Genomic DNA, 21121 nt, shown 5'->3' on the forward strand with positions numbered 1-21121 from the left:
CAACAACTTTGATTTCCTCTGCGCGCCCAGAGCCCACCGCCGCCGACCAAACTGAAAATGAATCGGTAATATCGACGGAATCCTCCAGCAACCCCCCAATCGACAGCTTCCAGACCTATGTCCTGCCGAGCCACGAGCGCAATCAGACTGAGTCGAGTTGAAACCAAGCCAATCCCGACTTGCCCAGCACGTCAGGAGGCTCACTAGGCGGCAGCATCAGCCATTAGGGAAGCTGCCACACAGATGGCATATCCCAATGGCCATCCAGACAAGGGAATCCGACGATGTCCCCATGGTCAACACGCGCGACTGAAACCAAGGGCGGGCCCGTTCGTGCCAAATGGGTGCAGGGTGGGGATCTTGGCCGGGATGATTCCTGGAAGTGGGAAGCTCAGACAGTGCTGCTTCGACCATGATATCTGTTTTGGTGAGGTTCTAACAACACTAGAATACCCAATTCCTATCCAAACCCTTCAAACATACAAATCGTCACCATCCGGAAGAAGAACAAAATACTGAGCTCTTGACACTCTTTTGCTTGTAGCCGAATGCCCCACGGACGACCTCCTGCAATGTAACGACGCATTCCTGCAGTGCATGACTGAAGTGTGCGAGAACCGGGGCGACGGCCTCATTGGGTATGCGAAGAAGGTGTGGTGCTGGATCGAGCGGAACATGTACAACGAGGCGGTCAGGGGCAAGATGACGCAAGACCATTTCATGGATATGACCAGAGACCGGTGTTTTTGTGTCGAGGACGGGACAGATCCTATGCACCTAGGAAATGGGACGAATTGGTGACTTGAAGATTTCGTTGTCGTCGACGACCACGCACTCTACTCCACTGCGGCGTAACGAAGTAAACTGATTTTGTTCTTGACCGCGGCCAAATAAGTGTTAGCGCACGTTACCCAGTGAGACCCCCCTGTCCATGTCTTTCTCCCTCTTTCTTTTCCCGTATCCAGATTGATCGCTCTATCAGGACTACCAATGCAACGCCCTTTTACTTTATGATGATGCCATATAGACCAAAAGCCCCATCTTTGTCCAGCGGCTGCTTCAGCCCCTGTCTTTCGCGCTACGGACATACTCATGGTCATCGGTGAGATTGAATGCGGGCATGTGCCTGGAGATGTCCGACGAGGCTGCCCCTCTGTCTGAGGATACCAATACTGTCGTGTCCTCCTCTTCCTTCTTCTGCTATGGCATGGCTTTCATTCGCAGGCGAAGCTGTGGACCGTTAACAAGCTGGGGTCTTTGGAGCTAGCATCACTGCCGCGACGGTGACTGGGGCGAGGTGGCCCATGACGTAGGGTTAGCATCAGCCGACGCGGAACAGATTAAAAAATATCCCAATGGGCGTCAAAGATGTGATCATATCCGGCGTGCGGAGTTGGGATGAATAGACGCGGGTGGGAGGCACACGCGTGTAACGGTCGATTAATTCGATGGTTGCAGCATCTGTGACAGACGGCGTAGGAGTGTATTTCGACGAAGGCGAATCTATCTACTGGGTAGCTGTAGAGTTCGCTTTTATTGGATAGAGTGCTAGCGGCGTGGCTGTGATCCACATATTTGTGGAACCTAGGTTCAATTCAGACACGCTGTGAGATCAGACGGAGTATACGCAGCGGTGTCCATCCTCAAGCTGGAGATTTCTGGAAACATGATGACGAGTGTGGCGAGGTGAAGCCTGCCTGGGAAATGTACTGGGTATATTGCTGGCTTAAGAGGAGACATGGGCGACATCAAGAGAGCGATCCAGCATGAAAGGATAAAAGCCCGCCCCTGCCCGGAGGCCCTACAATAGGAAGGTGTGGGAGAAATGTCTTGACGGTCCAAATTCAATCTCCATGGAACTCCATGCATTTTTCATTCAACTCGAGTGCTGAGGTTGGACAAGATACAAACAACGAGACAAGAATTGTTGAGAGACGAGGTTAGCTTACGCCCAGAGTATTTCGAAAGAAACTCTGCCTACCTAGATTACTCGAGAATGAAGGATCTGATTGTCATTTACCGTTTAATCCTAGAGGGTGAGCGAAGGCCGCTTTAACCTGAGCTTTAACTGAGCGCTCCCTGAGCAAACACACTGGGGGCCTAATCTGGCTCCTTACGAGCGGCTATACTTACCTCTCGGCTAGGCATCTATGTTAGACACTGCCTTCAGCATGCCGCGGGGATACGTAGAATGCACCAAGAAGAAAGGATAACCGAATATAAGGTAACCTTCAATTTAATATAGTAGATTATAAATATTAGACGCTAGAGAAGGCGGTGAGAGAATAGACGAATTAATAGAAGTATTTAGCAGTATGTCACGAGCCTACCGTTGTCCCTAAGTACCCTACACCCTCCACCCGATTCGGGTGGATGATATAGGAAGAAAAGGATAAGGTAAAGAATAGTTAAAGCATAAACTAAGACGAGCTAAAGCACGAGGCTATTAGTTAATAAGGCTATCGATTAACGTCGCCTTACCCTTTTTCACATGATAGAAAAGAGAAGAAGCCATAAGAGTTTCCTCTCACCCGATTCGTTTGAGAGAGAACTCTTCTTTCTTCTTAAGCGTTGAGTTGTTGTTAATAGGACTACGTGATATAGAACAAGGCATTCAGCTACTTTAGTTCTCTGTACCTACTACGTTGCGTAGGTCCCTGGTATCCCTCTGCCATTTCTATCGTTGTCTCATCTATGCCACAGTCGGGCACTTATAGCTACAACAACCACCTCAGTCGATCCAATCTTAACTGGTTGTTCAGATCTTACAAATGTCAGCGCTGCCTTCAATAACTACACGTTCCCATCGAGAGAGTCTGTAGTTAGGGACTGAAGATCAGCTCATAAGCTGGAGCCCGTCATCAACTTTGTCGACGAAGCGATCTTACGGAATTCAGCAACAGTATGGATGGCCAGATGCAGTCATTCGATACAAATTCGAGAGCTAGTCGACCAAAGATCTCCATTGGCCTTGGTTCAAAAAGGCAATGGACCAGTGGCTCGATGTTGCCCCCTTTCTTGTCTTTCAAGAGCATCCAATATCGGCTGAGCCGAGCAGCGAGATTGCAACCATCAGAGAGGGGAGTGGAGGTTTTTATAGCACCATTGGCTTCTCAGAGGAAGGTGAGAAATATATGCACTTCGACTCGTCTAGGGATGTAGTAGAAAAGAAGAAATCTTGTCCACACGAGCTGGGTCATTTGCTGGGTTTGCTCCATGAACATTCACGACCAGATCGCGACAAGTATATGAAGTTCCATTGCGAGAACGTTGACCCAAGCCCGTTTGGCACTGACTGCTCAGCGAAGGACAACTGCTGCCTTGCAGAAAAGGACCTCAGCGACTGCTGTCGACACGCTCGGTCAAACCTTGGTTTCCTCAAGCAGCCTCAGCTTTCGAAGGCAGTGCGGTATATGCCTCTTTCGATACCGCAAGTGTCATGACCTACTCTCGGAACAAGGGGACCAAGTCCGGGACATTTGTATTCACTTATCCCCAGTCATTAGGCCATACCACTGAATTCTTTGTCTTCGCAGCCAACTTTCATTCCGAATTGTTCGGCGGACCTACACTTGGCTCGGGAACCTACAATTTCGGGCCTTCCGTTGGCGACGGTGCGACATTGTGCGGTATCTACCGCGCAGAGTGCGAGAAGTACCGGGATACCCTCCAGAAAAATGAGATACCAGTCGCTGATCCAGAGTCTGCAATCACTCTCCTACCCGGATCCGCCAACCTTGGACGACCGCCTAACGCGATTCCTCCAGTCAAGCCGAGCAAATACACCACAGGCTGGACATATTCTTTCCCCGACTACGTTTCTCCATCAACGACCAGATTCAATCCTCAAACTTCATATCCGTCGACAATGTGCTCTCGAAAAATACAAAATGTCTGAAGCCTTTGCAATTTGCATCCACCTTTGAAGAAAACGGAGCGCTCGCGCCGGCAAAGTCAAGTATGACATTCGACACTGGAATCCTTGGGCAAGATCTTGATCCTGATACTTGTTGTCTACGATACTACAGCAATGACCATTGCGACTCGAGTGGTCTGGATTTTGAAGACCGATGTTCTTCCACGCCTTGTGATTACACCACCAAGATTGATACAAGGTCATTTCGGTGTATAATTGCGTTGGTATCTGGCAGGCGTCGTTATCTTGATTGCTGTAGTTTTGTAAAATAGGTAGCTCTTATTATGTTGGTACCTGGACCACAAAAGTTGATCGAGAATGTCAGTGACGCAACGGTAACAATGTAGTTTCGTTCATATGAGTTACAAGGAAGGAGATGCGGGTTAGCCAAAATTATCATTGCCTACGACATGGGGTCAGCGACCCTCACAAGGGAAATGCGGGTAAAACGGTAGAAGAATCAACGGCCCGATCATCTGATATCTGATGACTTTGGGCGCTGCTGAGAACCAGGGGAAAGAAAAGACAACCGGCACGTTCAGCCTTGCCACTAGGTAAGTCTCTCACGAATAGCACAACTCCCAGTTCCGTTCTCATGGACCAACCAAAGTGCCAACCCCCAGATAAATACTGTTGTTACCCCGGTTCCCGGGAGCCCATGGGTCGGGTCGGGTCGGGTTTTACTCCCTGAGAAAAACTTATATATAGTAACTAAAAATACCAATAGAAAGCTGTAGTATGCCCCGATATTCACTTGAATAATCGACACATTGCAACTTTGCCCCAAGGAAAGTTAAAATATCAGTTGACCACGCCAACGAACGAGCATCCTAAAGAAGAGATGAAGGAGCTATTACGGATACAGCAGATACATGAGGAATTGAACAGGAAGAGGACCGCAGGCGAGGTGGTAGAGAGTGATTTCAAGAGCAACTTTTCGATCCATGAGGAAGAGGGCCCGAACAACAGATAGTCATCTGGTCTCTGCCGACCTTTGGAAGTGCAAGATCCGTGATACCGGAGCGGCTGATGGGTCGTTGCAGGACCGCCGTCCACACAGTTTCCAACTCTACCACCAAGCACGACAACCCACCAAGAACGATCAACCCAGCCAACTTTACCTTGAGCCGGCAGATTGTATTTCTCCGAATCCGGAGCCTGATGCGGACATTTGGTCGACTTAAATTTTGTCACCAGTATCAAGTGCTTCAGGCTCTACACCAAAACAAAGGAGGCAATTGTCGTGCAACCGTGGCCTCTCAACTCCTCGTGGACATAGACCAACTAGCAGCCGCTCGAAGGTGCCTCGCGTTCTGGGCCGCTTCACTACAGGAAACGCCGAATCGATACAAACCAAAACCAGGCGAGGACGTCACAGCAGACGCGTTTGTTTTCAGATTTGTACTCGTCAATCGCAGGCGCAGACTCGATGATGCAACTCAAGAAACTTGTTCCCTCAATCTCGACGCCACAACAATGGGTTATGCAGTGCGACGCTGTCAGTGTCGCAAAAGTCTTTGAGATGCTTGACAACCTAGTCAGCATGCAACAATACTGCGCATTTTGGCGTCGAATGCTGCTCTACCGTCTTGCTTAACATCGTGATACGCTGCTTGAGAGCAGGAAAGAGAGCCGACGTATGGCTGCTTGGAAACTTCGGGCTCAGCGCATTAGCAGAGTCGAAAGTGAAGTTATCGATATACTGATTCAAGAAATATATCCTCATGCTGCCGCGCCGAGCGGTAACGACGAAATAGATGCATGGCGAAAGAAGTTCGATACCGAAAAGAAAAAATATTGCCAACCGTCTTTACACCGGTCGAAATTGGAGGCGAGCTGCTGATAAATTTCAGCTGGGATCTTCGCCGTCATACCGTTCGGAGGAGAGTTCAAAGGGCAGAATCACAGGTATGTCGATGATACGAATCTTCCCACTCCGGTTATTACACTGACCGGGGTAGATATGAAACACCCCGTGACGATGAATGTGGGCTTCTATTAGATGCACTCGCAAAGAAAGATAACGACTGTGTGATACACGGGGCAGCCAAATTGACTCCATTTGTGCAGGCACTGTATAAGGGTGAAGGATATTCTGCGACTCTGAGTACCGAATTGGTTGACAATCTCTCGAAAAGGTCAATTGGCCCAATGCCACTAGGGGAACGTTGCCCGGGCACGGGAAACATGAGTTATCCAGAATAACGCCCTAAACATAAATGACATGACCGCCATGGAGACGAACGAGTCTAGGTTGTCCGATCGAGAAAATTTATCCTTTTAACACTGGAAAGAGATCCGTTGGAATATCGTCGGGTCTCATCAAATCTGCGTGTGTGTCCTAGGGGAATTTCCAAGTGTACACTTGGGAAATTCGCCCATTGATTGGCCAAATTCGGAAATACGGGCACGAGTTTGTCTGCTGGCGCGAATTGCCACTTTGGTTACACGCTTTTCCGCAATTCCAGTGAGGCATTGCTGATAGGCCCGCCTACTGAAAGCCGGCTTTCGGCTTACAGTGTCGCCAAGTCAAACAGGCAGCAGTGTTAGACTATTTCTGTCCACCTCTATCTATTCAAGGGTCTAGATTGAATACTTCGTCTCGACAGGTTGATCTCAAATCCCTCCTCTGTCGAACGTCGAGATGCGCGATAAGTCCGAGTCGTCGAACGCGCATTCTGGGAAGGACGGTTCTGGTCTCAGTTTTCCAAAACCGAGATTAACAACTTCGAGCAGGGGCGGAAAGTTACCTATACAGCGGCGCTCTCACAAGAAGTCGCGAAATGGGTGCTTCTCTTGCAAGGCTCGTCGCATCAAATGTGGAGAAGAAAAACCTGAATGCGCAAATTGCGTCGGTTGGAGTGGGAATTGTACCTACCCCTCGAGCTACACGATTCAGGCTCAGCCCATGGATACCGGCTTGATGCAGTGTTTTAGCATGCAAGATCTACAGTGCTTCCACCATTACCTTCACGCAGCATTACCCCATTTACCCCTCGGAAGTGGCAGGCTGTGGCGCGAGGACATTCCGCAACTAGCGTTTCACCGGCCATACCTCATGCATGCCCTACTTGGCCTAGGAGCGTTCCATCTAAACGCAGTGTGCTCGGAGGACAGGGCCTTTCGTCAGAGCGCATTGGATCACCGAATTCGTGCGCTACAGAGTTTGAAGCAAGCCATGTCGACCACCACGGCTGAGGCCAGTGATGGAGGCGCAATCCTGGCGGCTTGTTACGCCCTGGCATTTCAATCAATTTACCTAGCCAACGGTATGAACGATTATATCGTGCTTGTCCGTGGCTGCTATTTGACGACAAACGCGTTCCGCCATCACGGGTCGATCACTGCGCTGCCTGATCAGCATCTCCACCTCATCGCCCAAGAATTGGAAAATATGCCGAAAGCAAAAGCCCAGGAGATACAAGATGCCATAGGAAGCCTCCAGCAGATCATGCCTTTGCTCCAAAGCACGCCAGAACTTGAATTTTATCAGGGCATTGAAGACGTCTTTGCTGGACTACTCGAGTGTTCGCGACTCGGATATGAACGGTTTATATCGCTGTACAATGCCTGGACAACCCAAGAGAGCTTTGAGACCCTGAAAGACAATGACAACCTCACGATGCAGCTACTTTTGTTCTTTTATGTCCTGGAGTCCATTATTTTTGCTCCTTTGGCCCCTTGGGATTTCCCAGAAGACGCGCCCATATCCGAACACAGACTAAAAGGAATGGTGGAATGGTCTGACAGTATCTGGGCAAATTTGCCAGAAGGGCTCAGATGGTATCTGCGGTGGCCGAAGTCCGTTTTGGATAGAGTGAGGCTGATAAAGGATGAACGAACAGGGGAGTCACCTTGGAAGGATGCAATCAGAATACTTTTCGTTGATGGCGAGAAGTGTTAGTTGCGGACTCGGCGTCGTGTGGACTACTTGTACGTCATCCGGGTCCCTGTGAAGCGATTCACCAAATACGCTTTGATACCGATATAGCCAGGACTAAGACCACAGCAACAGCCGTATCAACAAAGCATTGAGACTATCTTGTCCGACTCCATTTTGTTAGAGCCAGAGTTCGTCAGGCCCCCAGATACGCCAGATCTTAGCTGGGCGCTAAAGTACAGATCTGCTCAGCCTCCTGAAGAGTGCGTGCCGTATTCAATACGACACGTAAGGCTCTAATCCCATTTTGTCTTCTTATGACACACATGATTGTACAGCGACGATGCTCAAGTCGGGGTATATATGCTGGCAAAATGGTGGTGATGTTGCCTCCAACGCTCTGACTTCTAGTGTTCCCCGTCACTATTTCTCACGGTTGAAGTAGGTGGCTGTCCGCTGTCGATTCTCTCCACGACCTGCCCACCCTCGACGCTGCCTCTAAGTCGACCATGGCAAAATGCGATCTCGTTGCAGCTCGCGAAGATGACAGTATTGCGTGGGTCTACTGCCCGTCATTCGGTGCAGCTGTCCTGTTCGCCGTGCTCTTCGCCTTGTCTACAATCGCCCATATCGTTCAGGCCCTTCGATTTCGCAAGGTAGGCTGGCAAAATAAGCAATTCGGTGTCCTCACGCTGACTGTTCTCACCAGAAATTCTGCTGGACAATCATCATGGCGGGCCTATGGGAGACCACTGGCTTCGCCGTCCGTTCCTACTCAGCGAGAGAATTCCGTGGGCTGGGTCACTTCATCCCTCAGCAGCTCTTGATCATTCTTGCGCCAGTCTGGACCAATGCCTTCGTCTATATGGTCGCTGGACGGATGATACACTTTCTTATCCCAGATAAGAAGGTCGTCGGCATTAGTGCGCGACGGCTTACGCTAATCTTCGTCATGTGCGACATCCTGTCGTTCCTCATACAAAGCTCCTCGTCTAGCTTGATGTCGTCGGACAACTATTCCACAGTGAAGATCGGGATAAAAGTTTGTATGCCTCCTTATCCCTCCCGCTGCTCATGTCCCAACTGGCTCAGCATCTTCTCGTACTAACCTTTCTGTCCCCATCCAGACATGGCCGGAGTCGGAGTCCAGGAATTCTTCATTGTCCTGTTCTCAATCCTTGCCGGTCGTTTCCAGAACCTGATGAATCGAATCGATCTCATCAGCCCCAGCCCCTATCCGTGGCGGCGTCTGCTGTACACGCTGTACGCTGCGCTGGGTCTAATCACGGTTCGCATCATTTTCCGGCTAGTCGAATACACCGATGGCGAATACAGCCATGTTGCCAGTTATGAGGCATACTTCTACTGTCTCGAGGCACTTCCTATGATTCTGTCGCTCTTCATATTTAATATCGTTCATCCCGGCATTGTCCTTGTCGGACCGGACAGCGAATTTCCTAAAAAGGTGAAGAAGACTAAGCAAGGGCAAGTACGTGAAGAAATACTGGAGGAAGAGCCGAACGGAACACCAGCCTCGACGGACGCACTCTGACTAGATCCTTGGCTCGACGTGGATTATGGTTTGGAGTTCAATGTAGGATTTGGGCGACGCACAACGGTTTAATCCGCTCGTAAACAGCATCTCGATTGGCTTTATTGTTCTTTGCAAGGCGCGTCAGGGAATCTGCATTCTTTCGTGGAATGGTATATTGTATACAGGAAGATGGTTTACAGCGAGTTGCAGAATTAGCTGACCATTGATAGGGTAATTCGAAGTAGAAGCCTAGATGACGGACTTTTGAAGTATTGTTCTGGCTGGGACTTTAAGGAAATACTGAAGAAAGACTAGCTAACTCGCGAAGTATTTAGATTCAGTCTGACTGACTAATAGCATATTAAATTATTCCATTTCTAAAAGACGGTATCTGTGAGCCCGAATGCTGATGAAGACGCTGCATAAATGTGAGTCCAAAAATTTCCCGAGAAAACAAAAACATACAAGCCAAGTCTCCTATCATGACCAGTCCTCGTCGACATCTGAGAGCTGGACCGTGATCCCGCAAATTCTGATTCACGCTTTGCGTCTCGAATTTATCGATGCTTAGAATTGTAAGGGAAGACGATTTAGAAAGAGATGGATCGATGAAAGTATTTAGGAGTAATATCCTTCGTATACCCAGCGTATCTACAGAGACTCAAAGCCTTCAAGGGACTTTGGGTAGAAAAGGGGAGATGGTGCAGCTCTTATACGTTCCTCCCCCGTTTAGCGTCTTGGCCTCTTTACTGTATTTGTTCTATAGGGCTCTGGGATAATTATAGGTATCCTAATAAGAATGACTTTCTAATGTTCCGGTGTTAGAGCTACCGCTAAGTACCAGCCGGGCAAGCTGTCCTCAGTAACAACCCTTGAATAGCGTGAGCTGGTTGTGGATGGCGCAGGGTACGAGTAGTCGATGTTACTAAGAATTATCGGGTTCAATAGCTAACATGTGAATTGGCTACGAAGAGAGTGTAACTATCTGAGGGTAATGAGGGTGTATATATAATGCATGTGCTCTGTGCGCTCTGTGCGCTCTGTGCGCTCTGTTACAGGGCCGACAGATCCAACGGGGCCAGCAGAGCGTACCACGTGACCCAGCCTTGTCCCCCAGCGGGTTTCTTCATGTGTCCAATGAATGTGGTGAGTCGTACTTTGTGTGACCCGTGACCGGTCGTCTCCAAGGCTGTGTCTAATAGGAAACTCTTATAGCTTCTCCTCTTTTCTAATATGTGAAAAAGGGTAAGGCGACGTTAATCAATAGCCTCGTACTTTAGCTTTCCTTAGCTGATGCTTCAATCATCCTTTGTCTTATTCTTTTCTTCCTATATCACCCACCCGATTCGGGTGGAGAGCGTAGGGTACTTAGGGACAACGGTGGGCTCGTGACACCTCTGCTGCAGTCTGGAGAATCTAATAGCCGTTTCATTCGGGGCCTTCCCTATCTTCATCCTAGTTCTTTAAGGTTAACTACGATGAGGCGACGTAAAAGGGCGGAATAAGTTAAAGAAGAGGGATTCAGGGCTAGGCACGCCTTCGAAAAGGCTCATTAAGGCGGATCAGATGTAGGAGGAGGTGCAGTTTCCGAGATATTGTTTACACGAAACGACAATATAAACCGACATCGGTATGCTTTTTACACGCGTCTAAATGTTTTGCAAAATCATCCTAGCTTAAAGCCTTGTACTCGGGGAGGGATTTTTAGTATTTCATCTTCTGTAGAATGTGTGGGAGGGTCTACTCTTTGCACCAGGGGTTCATCGGAGACTGCAGCCGCGGGCCATGGGTGGTTTTTAAGAGAAGTGCCAGTAGAGAGCGACGGTACCAGAGGGATCGCTGTTCAAGTGCAGAAGAAGAAGCAAGAAGGAACATGTGCCGAGATGTGCTTGTGAGCGAAGGCGTTGTGGTTGTCGGTGGCGGCGATGCAATCTCGTTATTTGCCGTGCGGTGATTAGTCCAATTTGCCGCTTCCTCTCGCGCATCAATTTCCTTCCACAAACAAATTGACACGCCGGAATGAACTGTATGGTCATGCTGGGTGAGTCGCAGATTGCTCCCTATCGGTGCTCGCCATTGGAAACTGATGAACGCGGCAGCCGATGAACCGGGGAAGGAAAGCTAGTGCTTCTCGTGGAACCGACCTTCGTCTCCTACGCCTAACGGTGGAAGATATTGGGGATGAAACGTAAGATACCTAGCAGTCATCTTTCAGCCACGGCTCTACCTTCTCTTGCTAACAGAGGTTTTCGACAGAGGTCGACGCTAACCGGGAACGGAACCCACGACGATGTCTGCCATGCAAGGATTGTAAGTCGGTGTTCGTGGTTTGGGCAATTCCTTCCAGTCCGCCTAACAACCAATGGATGGATTACGCTCCACTGCCCATACCTTCTGCTTACAATTACTGAAACGGCATGTTGTCTTGAGGACGATGGGGCATGAATGAGTGAAATTGGCTCTGTCCTCTTGCGAGAATGACTTGGAGACTGTGCCCTCTATATATCTGCTTGAATATTTTATGGAATCATGGACAAGGGCTTCTATTGTCTTATTGGTCTCAGCTGGACCCCCTACATAAAGACTCCCAAGTGACAAAGTGCCGTGTCGCAACTGCCTAACATATTTTTCCCCTTCTGCTGCTCTTTGGTAAGTGAGTAGATTAGGATAGAATATGGATTAATCGACAGTGGAATCCTAAGAGTACATATTCACATTTCCGGGCCGCTTATCGATGAGTTCAACCTTTGTCAGTGCTGCAAATCTTATTAGCAAACATTATAGGCTCCTTTTACCTCTCTACTAACCTTATAGTAATCCTGACATCGGAGTGCACCCTTTGTACACCCTGATCATGCAGCTCTGCGTGAGCTTGACCCAAGAGATTCGTGACTTCAGTCCATTTGTCCTTCTACCTTAAGTGTTAAGAGATGTGATATAATTCTGGGAAGGTAGTGTCGACCATATCGATAATGGTACCCGTGTCGTGAACTTTATATTCAAGTCCACTCTCCCTGACCTAAGTTTCGAGCCTGTTAATGTAACCAGAGATTGAAGGAGATGCTGTCCCAATCTGAGGCAATCGATTTGAGACTAAGCAAAAGATCTCATCAGGAACTACTTACAGGATGGACGTAGAAGTCGACTTTGCATATACCTGGGAGGGAGCGTGCGGCAGTAGCCATAACTATCTATAGCCTAAGTATTTGGTTTAAAGCTTTTACAGCATAGAATTCCACAGGGAGGGGTCTTTAGAGACATAATTTAAGGGTTCCTCTAAGCTTGGTTATATATAATACAGGGGATGCAAGGACATTACGGTGGGCACTCTAGGAGAGGGAGCAGAGTCGCATAGTAAATGGATCGAGCGGGACAGGGACGGCATTAACCCATGGTTGATCGGTATTCATTTCCAACCTCTCGAAGTTTTCCTTGGAATGCCGCTTATGCGCTTGTATCACGTGTGTGGTGATGAGATCCAGGATTTGTGAAAGCCCTGCCGCCGTAAACATAATGGATAAGAGTGCCTCATAATTCCCGCCTCCTTCCGGCTAGCTTCTAGCTCCGGCTGCCCTCCGGCTGCCGAATTTACAACTCAAGACAAACTGTGATATCCTTGCCTCGGTAGCGCGGAGTTCTAAATCCGTTGTTCGCGCAAAAAGCTGTTTTCCGCAACTCAGATACCAAAGCAACCCATCTACCGAACAGCATCACCACGCTCCCACCGATTGCTGTATCCAATTCTGGATTTTGAAAAGAGGCTTGATTAGAAAGAAGTCTACTAAGGAGCCAGGACCTTTGCCAAGCCCTTCTCTCCTACGACCAGCAATTCCCCCAGACTCACAGTCGCACGCGGCGCTGCCAGCACCATTATCCAATTCGCTTCGACAGCCTCCGCTCAGAAATGGCAATAAAACAAGAAGGACGTCTCGGCGATCCCAATATGGATCTGAGTACCGACCCGCGCATGGACCCCAATCTTCTCAAAGCAATAGCCGCTCTAGGCCTGACCGGCAACGCTCCGGATCCCCCCGTCCGCCGTAGCGATCCCCATCCGCAACAACTTGAATATATTGCAGCCGTCGATCAGAATTTTAATGCTTTCTTCGATGCGTTGCCGAACGATCTCCCGGATGATCATAACCGAGGCAAGGTTGACTACAGGACTGAAACCATCAAAGGGGTCGACAACAACGATATCATTCTGCACATTTACCGCCCCGCCGGAGTGGAGAGGCCTTTACCGTGTGTGATATATATCCACGGCGGTGGGATGGTGATCATCAAGACAGAAAATCGGGCATGCAAGACCTGGTGCGAAGACCTTGCATTGACCGGCCTAGTTGCCATCGCCATCGACTTCCGCAACGGATATACCAAGGAGGGGCTTCATCCGTATCCCGCGGGCCTGAACGACTGTAGCACTAGCGTGGCATGGATCAGTGCCCATAAGAAGGAGCTCGAAATCACAAAGATCGTGGTGCAAGGCGAATCTGGCGGCGCGAATCTCTCCTGCGCGACAGCGCTAAAGGCTAAACGCGATGGCAAAATGAGTATGATTGACGGCGTGTACGCTATAGTGCCGTACATCAGCGGCGCATACGGCTGGGACGAGGCGAAAAAGTTGGAGCAGCTGCCCTCGCTCGTCGAGTGCAACGGCTACTTCCTCAACTGCCAGCAGATGGATGTGATGGCCGGATTTTACGACCCGACTCGAGAAAACGAGACCAATCCGCTGGCCTGGCCGCTGCACGCCTCGACGGAGGATCTGGCGGGCCTGCCACCCCATGTGGTGGTCGTGGATGAGCTGGATCCGCTGAGGGACGAGGGCAAGGAGTATTTAAGGAAGTTACAGCGGGCGAGTGTGAAAGCTATCGGAAGAGTAAGTCTAGGTCTCACGCATGGTGCGGATTCGATTATGCGGCAGGCGGTTCCCGAGGTTTATAAGATGACTGTCAGCGATGTCAAGCGGTTCGTGGATAGCATTTAGTTCTGCCAACTTTATCTTCGTGGTTATCTCCCGAACGAGGTTATTATTGCTTACATCCAATGACATCAGCAGCGTTGTTCGTGATCGTCTGAAGAATACTCACGGTCCGTTGGGGGACGGCATTCTGAGAACTCGTCACTGTCTTTGCTGCTAGCCAGAGACTCTAACTGACCGGGAGACTGTGGTCAGCTTTTCTCTCGGATTTCCCAATCTTCTCACAGTCCAAGTTTTGATGCGCAGAAATTAGCGCCCCCTTCGTCAGGCTCTCGACTACGATAAGTAATGTAAAGGCTGTTCGCCCGCTCTCGACTGTGAGCTTTAGAGTTTGGCTGGCGTTATGGAAGGGCTTCTTCGCTACCGAAGCTCCGGTCACAATCGCCGCAGTCGAAGCTTAGAGCGTAAGCTAGCGAGTCGCGGAGGTGCTGGCGTAAGGCCAATTCGTTGGGAAAACCACGATCGCAATTGAAGCAATAGTCCATGATCTCTACCGCTTCTGGGGGTTTGCTGGGGAATTGCGAATTTGTGTTAGCCGAACTGTGGGCGTTGCAAGACTGCCACAGAGGTGTTCATAACTAGGCTGCCTCACGGGAACCTGCCTTTCATGTGCGTTGCTACGGCCAATGAGAAAGTCCTACGTAGGGTATCTCTACTGTCATGAGGGCGCTTGAAGATGATCCTCATTGATCCATCATCTTATGCCAGCCACGCAAGCCGCTTCAACGTCGTGGTACGCCGGCTCCCCATCATCCGCGACATCCTGAAGACATGTAAGAGCCACCTACAACCGATCCAAAATCCTCTATCTACAGACGACTGTGACGCACTGGAGAAAACCATGGACGGATGCCATGAAAAGGTGGGAAAGTTAAGACAAATCTTTGAAAAGGTCCTCCCGGGATGCTCAGATGATTATAGCCCCAATTCAATCTGGTGCACGAGAATCTACTCCCACACGACGTTGAAATGTTATTGAAGAGGAGATCTTCCCAGAATGACGTAGAGGATGAAGAAGCATCGGAAGATGAAGATGGAGCGCAAGAAGAAGCAGAGCTGTATTAAACCACGTTCAGCCAACCACCAAATACGTTCAGAATCGCAACGACTCGGTGACCCAACAGACAGTATTGTCTGAAGATGGCATTGCTCCTGTATCAGGGACCTACGCAACGCAGTAGGTACAGAGAATTGGAGTAGCTGAATGCTTTGTTCTATATTACGTAGTCCTATTGACAACGACTCAACGCTTAAGAAAAGGGAAGAGTTTCTTTCTCACCCGATTCGGGTGAGAGGAAACTCTTATAGCTTCCCCTCTTTCTGTCACGTGAAAAGGGTAAGGCGGCGGTAACCGATAGCCCTGTTAACTGATAGCCTTGTGCTTTGGCCTTCCTTAGCTTATACAACCATCCTTTGCTTTATTCTTTTCTTCCTATACCGTCCACCCGATTCGGGTGGAGGGCGTAGGGCACTTGGGGGCAACGGTGGGCTCATGATATCCTGCAACTCCACACTCACTCAGACAATCCTCATCCTCACCGCACCTCGCCGGCGCCTCTGTCTTGCAAAGCTTGGTGCCTCAGGCACAGCCTGGCCACAATCCAGCCATTCTGGCCCCTAAGGCCCCTTAAGGAGTCCTGATTGCCTCTCTCACAACAGGATACTCTCACGCCACTTCAATTGTCGCAATTCTCTCCTTTGCTGCCCCTTTTGTTGCATTTTATAGTATATTCAAGCAGATATATAGAGGGCACAGTTCCCTAGCCGTCCTTGCAAGAGGAGAGAGCGATTTCTACTCATTTTTCAAAAGAACGAGATGATCAGGTGAGGAGAATCTTATCTACAACCGAAAGGCACCTATCCTATCAATGCTAACCAGTTCCTCGCGGCAAACACGGCCCAGTCCACAGATCTCCAGGATCGATTTCTACGTCTAGCCGGGATATAACTGAGGGCCACTCTCCCCCGAACCCTTCGTCCCTCGCAAGAGACAGAATAAAACTCCACAAGCGTCGAGCCCGTATCCATCTTCACATCAATCTTAACAGTCTGCTAGAGATATTCAATGACAATCTGATACCGGACTCGGGAACTATCGTAGTTTCCTGAGCACACTGAGAGGCAGGCAAGCGTCGAAGCGCAATCGACAACCTTGGTCCGCCAAAGAGTAGGACGGAACAGCGATCAGTGATGACCGAAGATTGAAACAGAGCCCGCCTTCTATGCGTGCGTACGTCTGGTCTTAACTCGAATATTTTCCGAATTGACCAGATCTCGCCAATCCTTGCCAGTTGCAAAAGAATTTGCACAGCTTCGTTCCAGAAGTCCGCAATTTGGCAAGAGACTCGGGCCGAGTGCCTAGACGGAATTCCTGGCCTGCTTGTTTGAATCTCGAAATCCGTGCTTATTCGTCCTGATAACGATGGACTAGGAGGATCAGCTCGGGGGGTCGACTCCCAACTCTGGGCATGGAAAAAGCTGCTGCCGATAGTGACCGTCGTATGGACGCAGCTGTTCTGGGGTGTACCGCTCGGACCAAGACAATTGAGTATCTTGGTATTTTTAAGCCTGAAAGTGAGGCCAGTAACATTCGGTAATATTGCTGGGAAACATTTGAGGCCTCGAAACACCGGGGCGTGATTAGTTTGCCCTAACAGGAGACATAGGACTCCTTCCATCTATTCATTTGGCGAGTGATTAGGGACAGCCACATGGGTAACCCCGGTACGCCACTCGCTATCACCGAAGAAAATCAACTCATCGGAAACATCATGATAATCCAGCAATGGAAGTGTCGTAAAATATTTCATTTCGAAAAGCGGTGACAGTTGTGAATATCTGCTCATGGGGTTGAGTTGCCCATCTCATAGTCGTCCAGAGACCAGTGAATGGGATGTGTGAGGGAAAGCAGCGAATTCCACGGGAGATATATAATTTGCGCTCAGTATCATTGCAGAAATGATTTGGTGAGTCTACCAAGAGCGGCTGGTCCTTTTGATGGAGACTGTATCGAAACAAAGAAAAGCATATGATCGGTTATCGAATTGTAAATAGCTTCTTGGAGCCCGATGAAGGCTTTTTGGCGGCCCCCTCCGTAAAGTAGAGGCATGTTGACATCAAGTAAACCTAAGAGCGAATACACCCCGTCTTCCTCCCTGGTAACTTGTCGATGAGCCGCCCAGGAAAGCCTCTCCGCGGCACTATAATAATCAATGTCTTGAGTCTGAAGGAGGAGTTCTGGGTCGATCCCTATAATTTCTGCGATCTCTTCGTATCATTCAAATTTCGGACCAACCCTTGACCAATCCCCTGGCATAGAATTCAATATGAACGGGTGCAATCAGCTCCGGCAATGTCCAACCACGAGCGAACCATTCGCTCTTGCGGAAGCTTTGACTCCTACGCGCTCCTAAAGTCGAAACATCTGCTATATACACATAGCAGATGTTTGATTTCTCGTAGTAGTTTCACATGGAGTTAATATCTTCCAGCAATTCGGCCGAGCTGGACTTGTCGATACAACAACTATCGATCCAGATCCATTGATACTTGTCTTTAAAAGCTAGGTCACAAGCTTGTTGAATCTTGGAAAACCCTTGTTTCCTTCGCACCTGGTTCGAAATTCGGGTTCTGCTTATGTCTTCGTAGGTGCATTCTTCGGTGTTAGGAGTGCACCAGCGATGTGATAGAATGACGTAGTCTGGGATCTGACCAGGAACGAAGTATTGCAGTTTGATGGTCTTGGTATTTAGTATTTAGCAGCCTCATGCTTTAATCGTCTATATTGAAGGCTTTTAGGAATGTAACAGAGAAAGTTCAACACTGTTAAACTGAGGTAGGTTGAAACTTGGAAGTTGTGACGGTTCGGGAAGCTCCACGGTTTTCTCTTGGCGACGTGGCAATACTTACCGCGTGAGGAGGCAAAAGTACTATATATGAGTGTGTCTGGTGTTGTTCACGCTCAGCAGATTAGGGGCCTCACCATGCGCTGAATCACAGAAATTATCTGGCTCTCTTACCAGCTGTCTGAGGTGGCGGCAGATGGATCGCATCACCTCGATCGCTCCACCGTTAGCGGAAAATGAGGCAATCGACGCCCGGAGCATAACTAGGTTCTATCGCACTAGGTCCGGCTTATAACTTATATTCTTGAGATATTGCTTAGCTACTTCTACCTCATCTTAGGCTGCCGTAAGCTAATAAAGGCTTTCTTACTGCACTAGTGCGTAGTCTCTTTTTAAGGTCTCGACCACGCGAATAAGTTTAAAGATTTCATAGTATTTATTCCTTAATAATCTCGACTATATCTATAGAGTCGACCGGGCATACTGGAGCTCTTCACGTAACTTCTCTAAGAATTCTGCCAACTCGCAAAAATTGACCTTCAATAGGTCGAGGTTCCGTTGTCCTTCGGATATCTTCAACTCTGGTTGTTGTCTAACTGGAGTAAGAGTCCGCTCGACGCGCTGCCTCCCGCGTCTCCCCTTGTCAACCTCACCCCGTAGGGAACAGCGTTCGGCGTCGAAGCGGCCTTGGAGTTCTTCTAGATTCTGTTGTGCTCGGGTTTCGTCCTCCCGAGCCCCAGGACGGATGGGCTGGGACACGCCCATCAAATTACAGTGATCTCCCTTACAGGAAGTGTCGACCGCTGTAAAATAATCGGATTCGGTAGGTCGATATCAGCGCGGCTAACCCTAACAAATTCATCCCTCTTCTCTCCCGGAAGCAGTACCAACGCAGCGGTTCCCGTCGTACATTATAAGTGGCAGAAATACCGCCTGGACCTCCCCATCTTGGACGTGCGACGACCATTGCTCGCAGTCTATATCGTCTATCGCGCACTCGCCAGTAAGGTCTCGAACGTCCTTCCCGACGATATTCACGAGACCAAGCTCGGAGAACGGAGATCTGTCAACCGTTAGAAACAGAACGTGACTTTCGGCGTCAGAGCTGTTGATAGTTCCTCTCATCCACCTGGCGTCGCCCGTAGGAGTGCAAGGCATGACATCAATATGCAGAGTCAGCAGCTTGGCTTTGACGAATAGCTTGCCGCTCTTAACTCTCCCGTAAGGTTCGCTTGAGCGTTTGACTTAATATCTTGTCCAGTCAGTTCAGTGTCTAGACCTGCTGTATGTTCTCGATAATCGCACTTTCCGCTGTTGAGGATTTTCGACTCAACTTTAATGCGGATCCTCCTGTGGCATTGCGATATCCATGACCATGATGGCCCAGAGAAGCCTACCAGATCGTAGTTGGTGATACCAGGTGTAACAGACACATGACGGGTTCCCTCGACATCGGCAGTCCACGAAAGCCCGAGCCCTAAATCGCTTTGCCACAGTCCAACCGCATACCGATCGCCAGCACTCATGTAGCTGGCAAAAGCCTGTGCAAGACCGGAGAGAGCCGGAAGAACATCATTTTTCATCTTCATATTTCGGGAAATTCCTCGACAGTAGCATGCCAGAGGTTCAAGTAGGGGTTCCGTCTTGCCTTGGCTGGAGTATCAGTTTCTGACTGGATGGGCTCAATATGAATTCTCAGTTAATGATTGGCGCCAAAATCGGGATGTCGATATCGCGGTAGCTGCAAACTCGTGATGTTATCAGAGGTCGTGTAGCAACAGAAGCATTTCCAGTAGATGCCTCTCTTGCCATACTTAAGTTGATGTCTCGACAGCTGCTGCTCTTGAAGAACCCAAGCTCGGGAATAAAGAGAAGCGTTGATAACTTCTACGACTTCGTAGTTCGGCTAAGAACAGCTACGGAGATATACCGTGGGCCGCGTGAAGATGCTTTTGACATTGACAGCGATCTATGAATTATGTTCTCTAATCTATCCCATGTTTTCGGAATTCTGCACAGGCTTCGCCAGGTGTGATTAATTTAGTTGACAAAGGCTAAGTTTATTGCCCAAGGCGCCCGTCCAGAATGTCCGAATAAGCCATCGAGTCATTACGGATAGTCAAGTCCGAAAGGATCCGAGATTATCACATGCTGGTTGCGAGCAGGAAAGGTTAGAGTCACGAGTTTTCCGTTTCTTCGCGTTGACAACGGAAATGCTGTCTCGTTACGGGATTCCGTGGTTGAGGAAGGCCGGCGACATCAATGATGACCTATTAGAAGCAGCTATGAATCCAATCGACGGACTGCCGTAGCATTACTCATTTATTTTAACCCATCGACCCCTGCAGGCATTGGATGCGCTTTGTGCTCCTGGAGCGGTTGAGCTTAACACACGGTTTTTGTCGATGCATGGGCCAAAGTTTATTGTCTTTTCCTGGGGAGGATCAAGCAGCATTGAAGCGTACGCTCTTTCGGGCCAAGTGCCGTATTCTCGGCGTGCGCTCTCCGGTTGTATCGCTGAGAACGAGCTTTTGCGAATACTTTTTCGCAAAAAACACTGTTAATTCTCACGCGGAGTAGGCCGACGTACAGTATTGGAAAATGCTACCTCAGTGTCTTAAAATCCGGACAGCAATCTCTAAATCTTGAATCTTCCTCGTCAACGCTGCCCGGCGTTCTCTCGTGACTGGTGGCTTCCGCGCGGTTGTCCCCAGTTGCCCAGCATCCAACGCGATCACCCACTCCTGGGTGAAAACAGCGAGGGGACTCATAGGTCCAGTTAACTAGCACAGATCGACAGCTTGCTGATAAACACTGTCAACGAAAAGTTTTCGTTCAACCAAATAATATGACCATAAGATGTCACGTATTTCTTCCTCCTTGTATTTCACATTGCTCTTGCTTCTAGTTGTCCCTCTGACATCGTCAAGATCAACTATGAGATTATCGAAGGTAAAGGCCT

The 21121-nt window shown here is 49.1% G+C and overlaps 6 protein-coding genes across 6 annotated transcripts; 5 read left to right on the plus strand and 1 right to left on the minus strand.

Moving 5' to 3' along the window:
• Positions 1–2987: 2987 nt before the first annotated feature.
• Positions 2988–3898, plus strand: Z519_05147 (uncharacterized protein; the record flags this gene model as incomplete). The annotated part of the gene is made up of 2 exons (XM_016762888.1): positions 2988–3244; positions 3328–3898. 2 exons carry the CDS (start codon positions 2988–2990, stop codon positions 3896–3898), a joined length of 828 nt encoding a protein of 275 aa, XP_016620501.1.
• A 2662-nt stretch (positions 3899–6560) lies between these two features.
• On the plus strand, positions 6561–7820 carry Z519_05148 (uncharacterized protein; the record flags this gene model as incomplete). The annotated part of the gene is made up of 1 exon (XM_016762889.1): positions 6561–7820. One exon carries the CDS (start codon positions 6561–6563, stop codon positions 7818–7820), a length of 1260 nt encoding a protein of 419 aa, XP_016620502.1.
• A 485-nt stretch (positions 7821–8305) lies between these two features.
• On the plus strand, positions 8306–9348 carry Z519_05149 (uncharacterized protein; the record flags this gene model as incomplete). The annotated part of the gene is made up of 3 exons (XM_016762890.1): positions 8306–8452; positions 8506–8842; positions 8924–9348. The coding sequence occupies 3 exons, from the start codon at positions 8306–8308 to the stop codon at positions 9346–9348; spliced, it is 909 nt and encodes a 302-aa protein (XP_016620503.1).
• Positions 9349–13234: 3886 nt separating this feature from the next.
• Positions 13235–14320, plus strand: Z519_05150 (uncharacterized protein; the record flags this gene model as incomplete). Its single annotated transcript, XM_016762891.1, has 1 exon — positions 13235–14320. One exon carries the CDS (start codon positions 13235–13237, stop codon positions 14318–14320), a length of 1086 nt encoding a protein of 361 aa, XP_016620504.1.
• Positions 14321–14990: 670 nt separating this feature from the next.
• Z519_05151 (uncharacterized protein) lies at positions 14991–15379 on the plus strand (the record flags this gene model as incomplete). Its single annotated transcript, XM_016762892.1, has 2 exons — positions 14991–15176; positions 15236–15379. The coding sequence occupies 2 exons, from the start codon at positions 14991–14993 to the stop codon at positions 15377–15379; spliced, it is 330 nt and encodes a 109-aa protein (XP_016620505.1).
• Positions 15380–18621: 3242 nt separating this feature from the next.
• Z519_05152 (uncharacterized protein) lies at positions 18622–19317 on the minus strand (the record flags this gene model as incomplete). The annotated part of the gene is made up of 2 exons (XM_016762893.1): positions 18622–18962; positions 19047–19317. The coding sequence occupies 2 exons, from the start codon at positions 19315–19317 to the stop codon at positions 18622–18624; spliced, it is 612 nt and encodes a 203-aa protein (XP_016620506.1).
• Between the last annotated feature and the right edge of the window lie 1804 nt (positions 19318–21121).

This window comes from Cladophialophora bantiana (assembly GCF_000835475.1).
Source record: "Cladophialophora bantiana CBS 173.52 unplaced genomic scaffold supercont1.7, whole genome shotgun sequence".
NCBI lineage: Eukaryota > Fungi > Ascomycota > Eurotiomycetes > Chaetothyriales > Herpotrichiellaceae > Cladophialophora > Cladophialophora bantiana.